This window comes from Gracilinanus agilis, chromosome 6 (assembly GCF_016433145.1).
Source record: "Gracilinanus agilis isolate LMUSP501 chromosome 6, AgileGrace, whole genome shotgun sequence".
NCBI lineage: Eukaryota > Metazoa > Chordata > Mammalia > Didelphimorphia > Didelphidae > Gracilinanus > Gracilinanus agilis.
The window spans coordinates 231,378,832-231,397,530 of NC_058135.1; the positions used below are offsets into that span (position 1 = coordinate 231,378,832).

The 18,699-nt window shown below is 35.7% G+C and overlaps 1 protein-coding gene across 2 annotated transcripts in view; it reads left to right on the plus strand.

Annotated features, from left to right (window-relative positions):
* Positions 1 to 18,597, plus strand: part of UEVLD (UEV and lactate/malate dehyrogenase domains) — a 73,556-nt gene extending 54,959 nt beyond the window's left edge. For both annotated transcript variants that reach the window (XM_044682426.1, XM_044682427.1), the window contains 5 exons: positions 2,166 to 2,336; positions 4,966 to 5,139; positions 12,702 to 12,765; positions 14,888 to 15,011; positions 17,739 to 18,597. In XM_044682426.1, coding sequence (XP_044538361.1) covers positions 2,166 to 2,336; positions 4,966 to 5,139; positions 12,702 to 12,765; positions 14,888 to 15,011; positions 17,739 to 17,909 — 704 coding nt within the window. In that variant the 3' untranslated portion in view covers positions 17,910 to 18,597. The remainder of the gene's footprint in view (positions 1 to 2,165; positions 2,337 to 4,965; positions 5,140 to 12,701; positions 12,766 to 14,887; positions 15,012 to 17,738) is intronic.
* The last annotated feature ends 102 nt before the right edge of the window (positions 18,598 to 18,699 follow it).

An 18,699-nucleotide genomic window follows, 5' to 3' on the forward strand; every position in this document is an offset into this window, starting at 1 on the left:
AACCTTCATAACAAATTTTTATTATAGTCAAACCAAATAAATTCCTGAATTGACTATACCAAAAAATGTATACCTTATTTGACATCTTGAGTCCATTACTCCTCTTTCAGATGGGTACAGTTCTTCATCATCAGTCTGGTTCTGCTCATTTCACTATGATTTAAGTTCATAAGAATAAGTCTTCCCAGGTTCATTTTGTCATCTTTTATAGCACAATAGTATTCCGTTACATTCATATACCATAGTTTGTTTAGATATTCCTCAATTGGTGAACACTCCTGCCTTCTTAGTTTTCAGTTCTTTGATACCACAACAAAGAGCTACTGTAAATATTTTTCTACATATATGTCCTTCTCTTTTTTTGATATCTTGGAGGAGTAAGTCCAGTAGTAGTTTTGCTAGGTCAAAGGATATATAAAGTTTAGTTACTTTTGGAGCATCGTTCCAAATTGCTTTACACAATGGTTTACAGATCTACCAAAGTGCATTAATGTGTCTCTTTTCCTGTAACCCCTCTAGTATTTATCATTTTGCTCCTTAGTCATCAATGCCAATCTGATGAATATGAAGTTCAGCCTCAGAATTCCTTTAATTTGCATTTCTCTAATTTTTAGTGATTGTAGCATTTTTTTCATTTCTAGCTTATTTATTTTGAAAATTTACTTCATAACAAGGGGAATTTCAAGACATTTTATATTTTTGTACTTACCATCTCTCTTGACTGTAGCAAGAAAGCCAATTTATGTTCCAGGGCTAGGGAGACACTAAAAGGAGTTGCTATTTATGCATATAGGTCCTTTTCAACCAGAAGATCACCTTTCCTGGCTGGTCTTCCTGCCTCAGCTTCCTCCCTGTTCTATTCTGTTTTCTAAAGTACAGCTTTCCTAAAGTTTAGGTCTATGTCCCATTAAATAAATTATGGTGATTGTTACTTCCAGGATCAAATATAAAATTCTCTGTTTAACTTTTAAAACTCTGGCCTTCTCTTCTCTGTCAGTCTTCTTGTACCTTACCTCTCCTCCATATACTCTTAAAAAAAATTTTTTTAACCTGTACCTTCATTCTTAGAATCAGTACTGTATATTGGTTCCAAGACAGAAGAACTAGGCAATAAGTGTTAAGTGACTTGCCCAGGGTCACATAGCTAGGAAGTATTTGAGGTCAGATGTGAACCCAGGACCTCTCTTCTCCAGGCCTGGCTCTCAGTCTACTGAGCCACCTACCTGCTCTTTCCATGTACTCTTAAGATCCATTAACACCAATTTCCTTGCTGTTCTATAATAAAGTTACTCCATCACTTACCACCAGGCATTTTCTCTGGCTGTCCTCCATGGCTCTCCCTCTCATCCCAACTTCCTGGCTTCCCAAGATTCTTTCAAGCCTCAGCTAAAATTCTGCCTTCTGCCAAGAAAACTTTATTGGCACTTCTTAAAACCAGTACTTTCTATCTGAGATTATTTATCCTGTTTTTATCTTGCTTATACATAGTTGAATGTTGTCTCCCCATTACATTGTGAGCCCCTTGAGGACAGGCATTGTTTTTGTCTTTCTTTGTATACTTAGTGCTTAACCCAGAATCTATGAGTTGGAATTTAATTAATGCTTGCTGACTAGAAGACTTAAATGTTGATCTATATCTTAAGAATAAATGAAAAAGAGGATATTGTCTTTAAGTTGTTCTTGAGATCAGTCTTTTCAGGTTTATGGGGAGGCAATGTTCTTCCCTAGACTAGTCCCAACTTCTGTTATCAGAATCATTTCCCTATGAATGGTCTTAGCTTTCATTTTACTCATATTTCTTCCCTTTTTTTCCTACTCATTTTTCTAAAAAGGAAAAATTTGGGGGAAAAATCTAAGTTGGACAAAAAATTTCTTGATGTTTTCAGTTTAACTGAAAAGGTTTTTTTGTTTTTTTAAAATATGAGTCTATTGTCCTGTGTAAAAATTCAACATATATTAAAGCAGTGGTAGGCAATCCTTTTTAGTTAAATGATTTCCAAATTTGTTTTGCTAGATGAAGAAAAGTTTTTCCTTTTGTTGTTGAAAATGGTGAAACAGAGCTCTTCTTTATATTGCAAAAGCAGAACTTGTTTGCCATCTTATACAACTTAACAAAAATGTCAAAAATTATACCTTAATGCCTGAATGTTCTCTTTATTCATCAGACTTGTCTGCCTCCTGGAATTCCAAAGTGGTGATCTTCACAGTTAACTCCTTAGGTAATTCTCACACCTACCTCGATGTGGTACAGAGTAATGTGGACATGTTCAGAGAGCTCGTCCCAGCTTTAGGACATTACAGCCCACAAAGTGTCATACTTGTTGCCTCTCAACCAGGTAAAATCATTAACATCTGATTTATTTCTTTTTGATTTTTAAACTTTTACCTTCCATCTTAGAATGAACACTAAATATCAGTTTGAAGGCAGACGAGCGGTAAGGGCTAGGCAAGGGGGGTGAAGTGACTTGCCCAGAGTCACAGCTAGGAAGTATCTGAGGAAGGATTTGAACCCAGGACCTCTGGTTTCTAGGCCTGGCTCTATCCACAAAGCCACCTAGCTACCCTATCTGATTTCTTTTTAACTTATTTTAAGCAACATAGCAATAGTCATTTTCCCATATCCTCTCTCCCAGAACCGTATAAATCTCCATGCGAATTCTGGTATAAAACAGACGGACACATGGAAGCCAGACAGCACAAAATTAGCTCCTAAAACATCGGACCATCTTAATTAACTACCCCTCAGTGATCTTATTTCAGTATTGCTGCCTTTTCTGCCAAAAGATTTCATATAATTGTAGTCCAGTGCAGACCACAGATGCTAACCATGACTATTTTTAGCTTTACTTGAAGCTCCAGCAAGAGTTGGCATACATTTGGGCAACCTCAAATCTCGTAATACACGGACAGTGCATGCCCGTCACTTGTCATTTTTTTTGATTCCCAAGAATAAGATTCAGTTGTGTATACTATATTAAAAATTGTCAACTAAATCTTCTTCAGCAAGAAAATACTCAAATATTTCCAGAAAAATATGATGAAATTGAGCACTTTACATATATTTTACAAAGTGCCTTGGTTATTTTACTTTATTCTTTAGAAAAGTTTTCTTTCCCAAAGTGATATTGCATCCAAGTCAGAAAACAATTTTTAAAAATACTCTCCCTTTTATCATTTAAAAAATAGTCTCTTTTCTGGATGTTGTTTCCTTCTAGTTTTGATTGCTAGTTAACTAAGAAATAGTCGCCTGTGATCATGGATCCAGATCTAGTCTAGAAGATCTAGACTTAGCAGCCATCTAGTCCTACCCTCCCCAGATGAGGAGTCTGAGGTCTAGGGAAAGCTTTCCAGCTTCTACAGGTGCCCCTCCGTTTGTTTTGTATTTGCTGTGTACATACTTATGCATTGGTTTCCCCAATAGAAATTAAGTGCCTTGAGAGCAAGGAGTGTTTCTTTCTTTCTTTTTTTCCATACTCTAAGTGCCTAGTATAGTGCCTAGTATGAAATAGGCATTTTTTCATTTATTGGTTCCCATGGATCCAGTTATTAAACGGTACTAAGACTTTTGGGACACCCAATTCTGTTATTATTATGTTATACCCCCCCCCCTTACACACCCCTAAAATGGGGCTTATTTAAAGCTTAATTGAGAAGCAATGTAGTATAGTGATAGCCGGCCACATGCTAGGTTGACCTGAGATTAAATACTGTCTCTGATACAAACTAGCTATATGACCCTAGCCTAATACTTTTACCATTTATATATTGCTATTTTAAAATGACAATTTGAGACTAGCAAGAAAAACAGTGGGATAAGAAGAAATGATTAATTTCTAGCAAAATATTGGTCTTAAAAACCAATATTCTACTGCATGACATTAACTTGTTCTTTTAGGAATCCTTTGGAAACTGGTGTTGTGAAGTGTTTTGGTTTTTTTTAGTCATATCTGACTCTTCATGACCCCATTTGGGATTTTCTTGGCAAAGATACCAGTCAAGTTTACCATTTCCTTCTCCAACTCATTTCATAGAAGAGGAAACTGAGGCAAATAGGGTTAAGTGACTTGCTCAGGGTCATACAGCTTGTAAGGATCTGAGGTCAGATTTGAACTCATGAAGATGAGTCTTTCTCACTGGAGCAGGCACTCTATCCACAGTGCCACCTAGCGCATGAGAAAGTATTAACTTGCTTCTATTTTAACAGGTTTTTTGGACTTGTGATTTCACTGGTTTAGGGAACCTCTGAATGAAAAAAATCCCCTTTCCAATGCAGATTTAAACCAGCGTTGCAATTTATAAGGCTTAGAGAGTTGCCAGGTGCCCCAAGAGGTTAAGTGATTTGCCCATTCTTCTGTATAACTAAGGTGAGTGAGAGGTGGAACTTCAGTCCAGACTTTTAAAACTCTTAATCTAGCTTTTTATCCACTCTGCAATGTTGTTCTTTTATCATTTTATATGATATTAATAGAATAACTTAAAGCAGTTTTGAAATATAACTTGTACTGTCCATATATATGTGTAATGTATATTAAAATTTCTGGTAACAATATTTCCTGTGAAGCAGAATTCTTAACCTTTTTTTTGTGTGATGGCAGGCTTGGAAAACCTATGGATCCCTTCTTTGAATAGTATTTGTTACTTCACCATTAAATGTAAACCTAAACTTCAGTTAGTGATAATGTATCAAGTTCCCAGACCCATAAATTCTGTTTATGGATGGACTCTAGGTTAAGAACTCCTTCTACAAAGTAAAATGCACTATATGAAAGGCCTGTATTGAAGCTTGGCCATGTAAATTACTTCTGGAAAACCAAATGTACCTATTGGTGGATGCCAAGAAGAATGATTTTCCAGTGTAATTTATTCATAAAATATAATGAGTATTGATTTTCTTCATGAACTTGTATAGTGATTGCCTGCTGGGAAGTTAATGCTGTACTTTTCCTGCTTGTACCCAATGCTTAGTTGAAATCATGACATATGCAGCCTGGAAGCTAAGTGCCTTTCCTGAAAATCAAGTGATAGGAATTGGATGCAATCTGGATTCAAAGAGATTCCAATATATTCTTACAAATGTTTTGAAAGCACAATCCTCAGGAAATGAAGCGTGGATTATTGGTGAGCAAGGGGAAGACAAAGGTAAAGCAATCCGGATTTATTATTTTTATTTGGAACATGTCATCACAAGCAGTCTTTGGGGTTTCTTTATGTTGTTTCTGGGAACATAGCAGTTCTAGGACTTCATCACTTGTAGAAACAAAATAGGAGCTTCCAGAACAGTTCTTTTAAATATACTAATTTTCAGGTAGGTTCAAGGGTAAGAAAAAGCAAGCCGTTTTCTCAGATATAATATATAAGGTAACTATTTTCTTGTCAAACATGGTGCCATCTTTCCATACATAGAGTTAGTTAAAATTCATGAAACATACTACTTCCCTCATGGCTCTTCCTCATGTAGGAACTTTCTTACTTTACAGTCATCTCTCTACCCCGTGGCTCCTTTCTGTTCTCCTCATCTGAGATGGTTTCAATGTCTCCTCCTTCTCCTCCTCCTCCTCCTCCTCCTCTTCCTCTAGGTATTCAGATGAAAAGTGTTATATGTTAGCCATGCTCCAGGCTTTACCTGATATAATTTAATATTCATTGAGTAAGTATTTATTGAGCATTTTCTTTGTGCATAGTGATATGGAACTATCTAAGGAACACATAGAGATATTTTAAAATCAGGTTTTATTATATGCTCAGAGCACAGATTCAAGGTTCTAAATGGCCCCTAGACAATAGACAGAGTTCTTCTAAGGCTTATATAGTTACTAGATAAAACAAAGAAAGAAAAAAAAAATACAGCTGCCTGAAGGGAAAGGAAAAAATTTATATTTTAAATATAAGCTTGTAGAATTTATAGTAAACTAATTGAAAAAAGGTAATTTGCATATCAAAAGAAACTGAAGGAGAAAAATTATGTCAGTTCAAGTTGTAAATTGATCATTAAACACAGAGAAGTTGTCTGGGATTTACAACTCCCAAATGGTTATTTTAAAACTAAGCCAGAAATTCTTTTACCCTTGACCAGTTTCTTTTACTGGTTAAAATAACTGAAAATCTCAGCTACATTACATCATAAAGAAAGTCTTAGTTGACTATGTGATTTTTCTTATGAATAAAATGTCTGTCCTCCTGCCAAGAAAACCCCAAATAGAGTCAGAAAGAGTCAAAAATTATTGATCAACAAATCCTAAGAGGCCAAGATAGAAGATAAAAGTTTAATTAGCATCAGCTGACCTATCAGGTGGCTAACAAGTCTGCAGAACAATGAAGCCATTCAACCATTTTCCTTATTTTTGGAGGTTGAGTAATAGGGACAGAATGTAAGGTAATTTGGGGGAAGAAGGGGAAGAATGGTTTAACCTTGGTGTCCCCCAAGATCAAGTCTGTTCCAGTGGGGCTTGTTTCCCTGTAACTGGTTCTAAAACTTTTGTGATAATGGGCAAGTACTTAACTTTTCTAAGTCCACCTGTAAAATTAGGATAGTTAGATTAAAAGATTTCCAAAGCTCCTTCCAGCTCTAAATGCAAGAATTCTTATTACTTCTCATCTGGACTAATTAAGCTGCCTCCTAACTAGACTCATAATACCCAGGCTCTTCTTAATCTAATTTATGCTGTGACCCTCTGACCAAATAATCTTCCAAAATAACCACTTTTATCATATATTCCCCTGTTCAATTGAGTTGCCTACAGGATAAAATCTATGGGCTTTAACCTTTCACTCAAGTTCTATTACAATCTGTCTCTACCTAGTTTTTCCTCACCTTATCTCCTACTTCTCTAGTTTTGTGCTAAATAAAATAAAATACTCGGAAAACAATCTTCTGAGCCAAAAACTGCCCTTTATTGTGAAATTAATCACAAGTATCAGGGTCAAAGACTTGTCCAGTGCTGGTCCTAAGACCCCACCCATAATTGCCAATTTATTTATATATATATTATGCCAAAGAGTCAGATTATACAAATCTCCCCCACAAAAGGGGAATGGCCAATTGAATATTTCTTCAGAAGAGGAAAACCAAAGTTTCCCCTTTTAGAATGTTTCTTCTAGAAGATCAAGTTGTTTTCTTAACTTCTTATGAAGGGGGGAATCATATAGTTCCCCTATCCCAACATACTAATAGCTAGGGCTAGTTCATAGTTTCAGAGCCAGAAGAGATACCACTGTTTTAGGAAGTCTAGATATATTCCAAGATGATAAAGATGTGCCAATTCTTCTTGGCAAAGGCTTTTTTTTTTTAAACCTTTACTTTCCATTTAGACTCAATTGGTATATTGGTTCCAAGGCAGAAGAGTGGTAAGGGCTAGGCAATGGGAGTTAAATGACTTGCCCAGGGTCACACAGCTGAGAAGTATCTGAGGTCAGATTTGAACCTAGGACCTCCCGTCTCTAGGTCTGGGTCTCAATCCATTAAGCCACCCAGCTGCCCCTCCCCCCTTCCTGCTTTTTTTTTTTTAAAGACAAAGGTATTTTTACAAGGCACTTCAAGGAATTTTAACTTGTTTTACTCACAATATTATTGGTTACTGGTTCTCATACCCAGTTATTCAATCAATTAATAATAGGGATTATTCCTTACAGTCTATCAGTAAAATATTGGCTGGGGGCAGCTGGGTAGCTCAGTGGATTGAGAGCTAAGCCTAGAGACGGGAGGTCCTGAGTTCAAATCTGGGCTTCAGATTCTTCCTAGCTGTGTGACCCTGGGCAAATCACTTAACCCCCATTTCCTAGCCCTACACAGTATTGATTCTAAGGTGGAAGGTAAGGGTTTTTTTTTTTTTTAAATACTGGTTATCTAATAGGATTACATGCAAAGAATATGTAGTTATATAGAGGCATAAAACAGCAAAGTTGCTTAATTAGATTATCTTTTACATTTGATTGGGTCAAACTTGCCTGCTTGTTGGCCCCAAGTCTTTATCTCATTCTGCATGCCAGGCTAAAATGCCTTTCTTTGCCTAATGTATAATTAGAATTTTTCACCCCAAGACTCTCTCTCCCTGCATCCCATTTGCATATTTGCACTAACATGCTAATGTAGGGAAGATATATTTTGAGTATAGCTTAGCCCTTGCTCTTTTTTTTCCCAGGAACGCGGCTATGGCAGTTAGGTGTGTGCCAGGCAGTGTAAAAGAGAAAAGGGGACATTTTTGATTTTGATATTAATATTTAAAGGTGTGGTCACCAAGAATTAAATAAATATCAATTCTAAAATGCTTTTAGGGATTTATTTATAAAATATAAGAGAGAGTAGAAGTAGAGAGATGAGAAGAGGGTAGAGTAAGAGATCTAGCTTAAAGAACTAGACTATGTACTCAGTCTCTGGATTTACTCCAGCAGGACTCCAGAGGTCCCAGCCAGAGAGCCTAAAAGTCAATTAACAAGGGGTTTAGCCACGAGGGCTTTTCCCAATCAAGGGAGCCTCCAGGAGGCTGGTACCTCCAGGGAAGCTATGGTAGTCAGCTTTCTTTACTTGCCACATGTAGTTCTAAGAGAAAGATTTAAGAACAGTCTCACAAAGGTCTCAGGGTCCCAGGTCTCAGGTCCAGCAAGCAGCATCTCCAACTTGAGCTCCAACTCCAGGAAAACAAACAAGAAGCCTATACAGGAAGTTGTCACTCCCTTTTAAAGGTGCTTCCTTTTCGTCACTTCCTGTGCTTTCCTCTTAGTTTACATGTCCAATCACAACAGAGGCAGTCAGTCATTTCCAGTTCATCACCCACTCTTGCACATGTGGGTCACAGACTTCCTAACTTGTGAATTAAGTGGTTATTTTTTCACCTTTGGTGATTAAATCTAAAGATGGGTAGGGCAGGTTTAATCTCATTATCACAGCAGGAGAATTTTACTCAAGGGGCTTTTCTTAGGCCTTCATACTTTTGTTCTTTTACTTCTTCTACTTCAAGTAATTATTAATAAATCTTATAAAATATAATACTTGAAGTTATTGGATATTAATTTAAATCTAACACTATATAGATCCAACATATCATTAACAATCAAGCCACAGACATTTGCTGTTTATTTAGTTGTTTTTCAGTTATGTCTGACTTCGTGATCCCTTTTGGGATTTTCTTAGCAACAATATTAGAATGATTTGCCATTTCCTTCTATAGCTCATTTTACAGATAAGAAATTGAGGCAAACAATGTTATGTGACTTGTCCAGGGTCACACAATGAGTAAGTTTCTGGGGCTAGAGTGGAACTTAGGAAGATGAGTCTTCCTGGCTCCAGGCCTAGTACTGTGTCCTCTATGCTGCTTGCTGCCTCAAGCATTTGTTAAGTACCTTTTTTGTGCTGAGTATTGTGCTAGGGAGCACAGATAAAAAAAATAAGTAGTCCCTACTTTTAAGGGACTTACATTCTATTGGAGACACAATGCATATCTACCTACATATATAATATCTACACAACAAGATGGTTTGGGGGAGAGAAGGCACTAGCTTTTGGGCTATCATGAAAGGCTTTGTGTAGAATGTGGCATGAAAGAATCAAAAGATTCAGTGAAGTAGAGTTGAGGAAGTGCTTTGTAGCAGAAGGGATGGCTGGGGCTGAGGCACAGAGATCTTTTGTTCCATCCTGGAGTGTGCTAAATGTGAGGAGCAGCCAGGTTGTCAGTATTCCTGGACTGGAGAGAGCCCAAGGGGGAATAATGTATAGTTAGGCTAGAAAGATTAGGGCAGGTCAGGTTTAGAGGGATTTTGATGCCAAGATACCATTTCAGATTGTGGTGGCCATTTTCTCTGCTGAACTATAGCATTTATTATTATCTATTGTATTTTTGACAGCTGATTCTGTACAACTTTCTGACATCATAACTTCTTTAATTATAGTCTGAAATTATCTTCTTTAACAGACTATTAGTGTATATTTTGGTTCCCTATAGGCCTTCAAGGACAAAGAATATAATATGTTTTCTCTTTTTGTAGCTTCTGTAGCAATGGTGTCAAACTCAAATGGAAATAGCCATGTTTTTACTTAGAAAGCCAGCAATTACCATTGTCTATGTTCTGTTGAATATTTATTTTATTAACTTTCCCAGTTACATTCTAATCTGGTTGGGGAAGGAGTTTTGCTGAAGGGCTTTAAGTTTCACATCTCTGTTGCGTAGGATAAGTGCTGATATGCACATGGCAAGTTCTCAGTTTATTTAAACCAATCAATCAATAAACATTAATTTTTAAAAAATTAACAAAATTAAATTTATTAAGCACCTACTCAGTGTCTATTATATTTTCATAAAAACTCTGTAATATAGTTCCTGTTATAATGCCCATTTTACAGACAAGAAAACAGTCTGCCAGAGGTCAGCTTGCTCAAAGTAACAGTTAATAAATTCATATTCAAACTTTTCTAATTCCAAATCCAGCTCTCTATCCACCGTGCTGCCAAGTTGCCTAGATAGCAAGTAATAATGCATAATAAATATAAATGGAATAAATCAAAATAGTTAAATACAAAGTAGTTTTAGAGGGAGAGCTCTTAGAGTTACAGGGATCAAAAAAGACTTCATGTAGAAGGTATTATTTAAGCTGTGTCTCAAAGGAAGAGAGTTATTCTTAAACACAGGTGACGAGAATTCATTCCAGCCTCGTGGAATGGCCAGTGCAAAGGCATGAAGATGGAAGATGAAATGTTGTGTGTGTGCTGAATAGAGAAAATGCTAGTTTAACTAGATCACAGAATGTGGAAGGGGAAGTCAGGACACTAGAAAGACAGATTGGAACCAGGTTTTGAAGAGTTTTAAAAGTTAAACAGGGAGGGGGCAGCTGGGTAGCTCAGTGGATTGAGAGCCAGGCCAGAGATGGGAGGTCTTAGGTTCAAATCCGGCCTCAGACACTTCCCAGCTGTGTGACCCTGGGCCAATCACTTGACCCCCATTGCCTACTCTTACCACTCTTCTGCCTTGGAGCCAATACACAGTATTGACTCCAAGACGGAAGGTAAGGGTTTAAAAAAAACAAAAAAAGTTAAACAGGGAGCCTGTGGATTTTGGCATGGCAGTGGTAACCCTCAACTCCCAAAAATTTGCCTAACATCTTTCTGGAGACCAGCACGGAGATTTGCTGAAGATGTCCTGGAAGTATGCCCCAAAGGCTTGTAAGAACCTTGCAGAATAGGCTTGACAGAGTTAGTTTAGTGAAGTTAATTTTATTGGGTTAGCAAAGATTTCATGGTCCAAGATGATGATCCAACAGTATCAACTGGTAGTACATCTCTCTGTGGAAAACAAATTAAAGATTTAATTAAGGCAAAACTGGAATTCACAGGGGCTAGAATTTTTGTAGTGGCCAGTGCAAGGCCCCAGATACCAGTGGCAGCCAACTCTCTATGACCTTGACTCCCCTCTAGTATCTTGATGGGAAACACTACATTTATGCCAAGAAATAAGAGAGAAATGGTGAATCAAGTGAAAATGATGGAAATAAATTTCCAGGATGTGATGTGAAGATTATCGTGGTTTACACATCTGGATTAAATCAGTGTCTAGACAGAAGCCTTCAGATTGCTGGTCAATCCCAGCAAGTTGCATTTTCATTTCCTCAGAGCTTATTCTGTTAACTCTTCCCCATTAGACTTGTGGATAGCAGGAGTAATTGATTTCTAAATTTTCATCTATTTACTCTTGAATCACTATCTGATTTCGTTTTCATCCTTCCAGTTAAGTCCATTGTCTCAGATGCACTGGAAACGGAAGTATATTTTAATATGTTATTTCTTTTCTTCTCACACATAAATACAAAACATACATTTTTGTTGTCATTCAGTTATTTTTCAGTCATATCTGACTCTTCACAACTCCACTTGGGGTTTTCTTGGTAAAAGTATTAGAGTGGTTTGCCATTTCCTTCTCCAGCTTATTTTATAGCTGAGGAAACTGAAGCAAACAGAATTAAGTGACTTGCCCAGGGTCACACAGCTAAGTAAGTGTCTGAGGCCGAATTTGAACGAAGGAAGAAGAGTTGTCTTGACTCTAAGCCTGGGGCCCTCTATCCACTGCACCATCTAGTGCCCTAATACATGCTTACATTACTGCAAAGGATCAAAACGATTCCTCTTCTGCATTTATTGCTTCTGATCCACCTCAGAAAAAATTAAATATTGAATGACATTTAAAAAAAAAAAGGAAAACAGAGAACTGTATTTGGGGTTGAGGCAATAGACAGCCTTTTTGATTGAAAGAAGATTGACATGATTATATTTGTACTTATGAAAATTTACATTGAAAGCAATGTGGAGGGTAGCCTGGAGTGATGAGAGGCTTGAAGCATGGAGACCATTAGGAGGCCATTGAAATAATCCAAGCAAGAAGTGGAAAGGCCAGAACTGAAATGGTGGCTATGTGAGTAGAAGGAAATGATACAGATATGATGCAGAAACAGTAAATTTGACAACTGATTGGATATTTGGGTGAAGGAAAGTGAAGGTTTAATGATAACAGACTGAGGGAAAGGTTTATCTCACTTTAAAGCAACCAACAATATATGTGGGAGCTTCAAATGAAAGTGTAATAGTACCTAGAAGAGGGAGGAAAAAGACATTTTTACCAAGTTTAATAGGGTACTAGCACAAAGGGCCTCTTATTGTTTCTTAATCCATAGAAATAAATTGACCTAATAAATGTAAAAAATATATTTCATTTAATTCCCAGTGCCTGCGTGGAGTAGTCAGGAAGAAGCAGTGGCTCCCAACTTCTGGGTACAGATGTCCAATAGGTAACAAAAAATAATTTTTAAATAAACTTCATACTATTAGAGAAATATTTCAGTGGCCTCTTTTAGGCAATCTAATCTTTCAATAATCCAGCCAACAAATTTTTCATGGAAATTAATGTATCTTAAAGGATTTTTATAATTTTATTTGTGTAGACTCTAGTTGTATCTGTGTTACATGCTAAAAATAAGAGTTCATTGCAATGCAGATTTACATTTAGGGATAGGACATCTGTGATTTCATTGGTATAGAGAACTGCCAGAAAGGCAACTTTTCTCTACTTCAGCTTGATTTCCTTGCTATCTGAGTACATATCTTGTCCAAAGTCACAAAACCAATATGTGTCAGAGACAGGACTTGAACAGTAAGGTCTTCCTGATTTCAAGGCCAGCTCTGTATGAGAGACCATCTTGTATCTCAGATTTGCATTTATTCAAAATACACTTCACAATATGTACCTGTAATAATGACTTAAATACTTATTTGGCAATTGAAAATAAAACTGGTTAACATGGACACATTTACAAATTATAAGTATAACAAAATTTTACAATTTTTTTTGTCTTTGATCCATGCCTTATAAATTTTGTCCTAAACATGCAAGTAATATTTATAGGTCAGTAGAGTGAAGTAAGCAGGGGTTCCATAGTTTACAAACGATTTTATTCTTTTTACTGATTTCTATAGATATTAAACTTTTTCTCATGGAATTTTTTTATAGTGTGAGAATGACTTTACTATCTGCCTACATTGTGGTGAATGAAGTTAGCCCTTCTTAATGGCCCCAATTTTCAATTCTACAGACTCAGAAACTCAATTTTATTAGTCTTCCCTGGGCAAATTAGGCTCTCATCACAGTAACCAAACTTATTGGAGGCTGATTTCTAAACCAGATTGTTAGTTGACCAATTTACAATGTGGATACACTTTTTCAGTAAATGAATGCTCATATCAGCTCTTTTTGCCAAGGTACCTGGAAAACTAAATCAGTAATTAGAAAATTGGTTGTAAGCCTGGAGTCAAAACCAAGAGAATCATAATCTTCAGACATATTTCTTCCAGGTTGTGGTATAGAGAGTCTTCCCTCTATTATAGAAAATACCTTTCTTCTCATTCTGCCACCTAGTCTCTCTTATCCCTTGGACCATCTGGGAAAAAAAGAGCAAATTTTTTGTCTTTGGCTTGCCATCTTAAAATGCCACAAAAGTCTCTATCCTATTATAACAATATCACCTAGAACTAAATTACAATACAATTTAGCTAATTTTTGTTTATGTTTTAGACTGACATCTCCTGAGGGAGTGTTGGAAGATTTTCTAGTCTCCACAACAATTTAACTATCCATGTCGTAAATTGGGTTACTTTTGCAACTAATTTCATCTATTTTATACTATCTCTATTAATAGTTTTGATTTCAGAGTAATTTTTTTTATGTCCCTAGTTCTGACCTTGCAGTGCCATTTGAAATGACTCCCTAGATCTTTAACTTTTTAATTCAGTCATCAAATGTTTTTAGAGTCCAACAAAAAGCCTCCTTAGGTTGAACTGATAGGAAAACCTGGGCAAGTGTTTCACAGGATGGGCAGCAATTTGCATCATTAGAAAAAACATCTACTACATGTAAACCTAGTGGAATTGTGCGTTGGCTATGGTGGGGTGGGAGGGTTTGGGGGAGAGGGAAAGAACATGAAACATGTAACTATGGGAAAATATTCAAAATTTAAAAAATTAAAATTTAATTTAATTAATTTTTTTTAAAAAAGGAAAAAAAACAACAAATACTTTAATGAGATCCAATGGAGTATCTGAGTAGCTGGGTAAATTTCTGATCCAGTTCTAATGAAAGAAAGCAGTATGTCTACATAATGATTTATTTAAAAATTAATGTATCAACTTGTCTTAATTTTTAAAAGGAATAAAAATATTTATGATGAAGATCACTTTTATCTTGTAAGCTAATCCATTAAAGAAAACCTTAAATCATCAGATTCTAGGTAACTCACTACATAGTTCCTAAATAAGTCATGTTCATGTACCCTAAAATTTCTTATACTCTATATGTAGAGCTAATTAGGAATAGTTTAAATATACTTTTTTCTGAACTTTGTTTCCCTTCTAACTTAGAGCCATGGAGATATTAAAAGTAAAAGGCCAAAGATCTTGGTCTGTTGGTCTGTCCATATCCGACCTCGTTGATAGTATCATAAACAATAAGAAGAAAGTTCATTCTGTATCAGTTTTAGCAAAGGTAAACTTTATTCTCTTTATATCATTATGTTTTTACTTTTGATATTAATGTAATTTGTTGTTTTCATCTGCATAAATACCTCCATTGTCAAGAATAAAATAACTCTTTGGGATGTTTGTGTTTTCAGTACATTTCTTTTATATTAGGCATCTGAAAATTACAAATTATTAGCTTTTAAAAATCAGACTGCCTTATTAACTTTACTTCTAAGCATGGCTTAGTATTACTATGAATCTTGAAAAGATAGTTAATACATGTTTAGAAGATAAATCCCCAAATTTTTCTACAAGCTGGAATCATGTTGAATCTTAACAAAAGGAAATAATTCAAAGTATAACTGTAAAGGCCTATATTTAGGTTTTTAAAGTTGCATAAGTATATTATGGGGAAATGTGCTTGAAAAGCACTTTACATGAAAATAACAATGAATTTTAGTTGATTGCAAGATTAATATGAGTTAACATCATGACTTGACAACCAAAAAGTTGATGAAATCTTAGCTTAAAGTTATAGAATTTTAATGGCCAGAACGGAGAAGGTATTATTCCTTCTTTACTCTATGCTAGTCATATTACCTTTGAATACTCTTTAGTTTGGGGTACCATATTTTAGAAAGGACATCAAAAAATTGTATTATGTCCTTGGAAGGGTGACTAGATTGGTGAAAGGGATTCAAAACCATGTCATAGGAGGAATGGCTGGAAGAAGTAGAAATGTATTTAATTTGGTAAAGAGAAGACTTGAGCAGAACAGGACATGTTAGCCATTTTTCATGTATCTAAAGGATTTTTTTTTTTTTTTAAACCCTTACCTTCCGTCTTGGAGTCGATACTGTATATTGGCTCCAAGGCAGAAGAGCGGTAAGGGCTAGGCAATGGGGGTCAAGTGACTTGCCCAGGGTCACACAGCTGGAAAGTGTCTGAGGCCAGATTTGAATGTAGGACCTCCCGTCTCTAGGCCTGGCTCTCATTCTACTGATCTCCCCAGCTGCCCCCTCTAAAGGATTTTTAAATGAAAAATAATGATTAGATTTGTTTTGCATGGCACTAGTAAAAAGAATTATGATGAATGGGTGTAAGTCCTGGTCCTGGAATTAGGAATAACTGGTTTCATTTCCTACCTTTGACACTTCCTAGCTGTATGACTATGACCAAATTACTTTCTTTCTAAGCTTGTTTCTTCATCTAAAATGAGGGATTTAGAGTCTTATGACATCTAGGTTCTTTCCAGCTCTAAATCTATGATCCTATAAGTTGCAAATTCTGACTCAATAAATGCAGAATAACTTCCTAATATCAAAGCCCTCCCAAAAATGAAATGGATTTCTTTTTATATGTTAGAAATAAAAATATCTGGGCCAGAATTCTAAGTTGAAAGATCCAACATTATTTGTGGGCGAATAGAGCTAGAGGTCATCACCACACACAGTATATGGTAAAGACCTCATTTAAATGTTCAGCAGTTTTGTTTTATAGGCTTTTGGCAGTTAGTTAACATAAGTAATTAACAAGACCAAATGTTCAGAATATGTTGATAAAATTTGGGAAATATTTGCTAAAAGAGTTAATAAATTCCAATTAAAGACAAGTAGCTCCCATTTGCTCTTGTCCTTCTAGTGATTTAGCACCAATTAAGAATTCTTATTTTGACTTCAGAAGAATTTGCAAGATCAGGGCCTCTTTTAAATGTCCCAACTTCTAGAATGTATGGCTTAAGGTATGTCACAAGCATTATCCATCATTGCAGTGTGGAAGGAATAATAACTGTAAATATGGGAATGAATCTGATTGGAATACATTTTTCATTCATCTCTAATTGATGGACTGGCATATTCAGACTTAACTCTTTTTACTAACTCTGGGAAGGAGACTTAAACTAGAGGCATCTATCTTGGTCAAAACGCTGAGGAGCCTATAGTGAGTATAATTCCTCACAAGAGCAAATATCACCCTGCTTGCTGAACCTGTCACAGTTGTTTTCCTATTATGTCATTAGGACAGATAACTCAGGGTGCACATGCAACATTCCAAATGAATGCAGCTCATTTCCTGCTGCATGAGTTATATATGGCTCCCCTAGATTACTACAAAGACCTGAAGTTTTTTTCCTCTACTAGAAGCTCTTAATATTGTTATTTGCTATTAAATTCTAACACACTAATATGATTAATATTATTCTTAGCTATTATTATAATTAATATATTATAAAGTTAATTTAATAACTAAGTCTGTTTCTAAAATTATAGTTGCATTTGCCTAACTAAAGGATTATATGTGATGCCTTGTTTCTATAATTACTGATATATAAAGCAATAAAGACAATTTCATTTATATGTATGATATCAATTTTCTTTTTCTCTGGAAGTATTAAAGTAGAAGCTGCATAGCTGCTTGTTGGGAGTGTTGCAGGAGGTTTTCTCCATCAGGCAGGATTTTGAATTCAATGATTACTAACGTCCCTCCCACTTCTAGGATTCTGTCAATCAGAAACAATATCTATTGAGGCTTATATACTTTGTGAGAACCATCAGTAAGTTTTTGATTGTGTTTATGATAACCAGATCTTGGGTTTAGAAAATAAATGAAGATTTAAAAAAGAAATTTTATCTTCTTAAATAGCTAAATTTTAAAGGATGAAAATATACTACTTCATATTTGAGATTTTATTAGCTTCTTTTCTTTGCCAGTGATCTATATCTGCTATATAATCTTTATCTCTTAATTTCAGGGCTATTATAACATAAACAGTGAAGTATTTTTAAGCTTGCCTTGTATCCTTGGAGACAAAGGTGTGCATGAAATAATCATCAAAGACACATCAAAGGAAGATCTGGTAACTGAGAAACTTTGGAATAGTGCATCATCAATTCATAGTCTCCAAAGCCAACTGAAACTTTAAGAAGAATTTTTAGTTTTGTGGTTTCCGGCACTAAAGTCTACAATTTTATAAAAGATTGATAGGTAATTATTAAATACACAAATTCTGCCAAGGAGGTGGTTTTGAGTTTCTTTCTATTCATGTGAATACCCAATTCTTACATTGCTTTTAGTCAGTTTTTTATAGAGAAAGTACATGCCATCACAGAAGCTTTTTTGACAATATGTTGTTTTCTTCCAGTAGGCTATAAACTTCTTAGGGCAGAAAATGTTTTACTTTTGACCTTGTTTTCCCAGCACCTAGCACTGTGTCTACACATAGTAAGAACATGACAAATGCTTTTTGAATTGAATAAAATGCTATACAGATGAGGAAAATGTTAATTATGATTAAATTAATGCTGGGAGACTACTTTGGACTTGTTAGATAAATGATGTATTACTTAAAAAATTGGAAAATTACTTATATAAAACTATATAGAGCCAACTCTTGCCATACACGCACTTTGCTGCAATCATGATTGATCTTCAGGAAGAAGTAGGATGGATGACCAAGGATTCAGCCACCCCAAGTCTTCTAGATGAGAACGTTGGCACCATTGCCGCCGAGAGGCCGAGGAAGAGCCTGAAGTGAAAGATTATGAGCCCAAAAGCACTCTGTTTAAAAAGAGAGCAGCAGTGGCATTGCTGTGTTTGCCACTTGACAAGAAACCCGTTGGACCACGGGAAATGTAGTTTGATAATTTCCCCGTGTCCAGAAAATACATATATATATATATATATATATATATATATATATATATATATATATA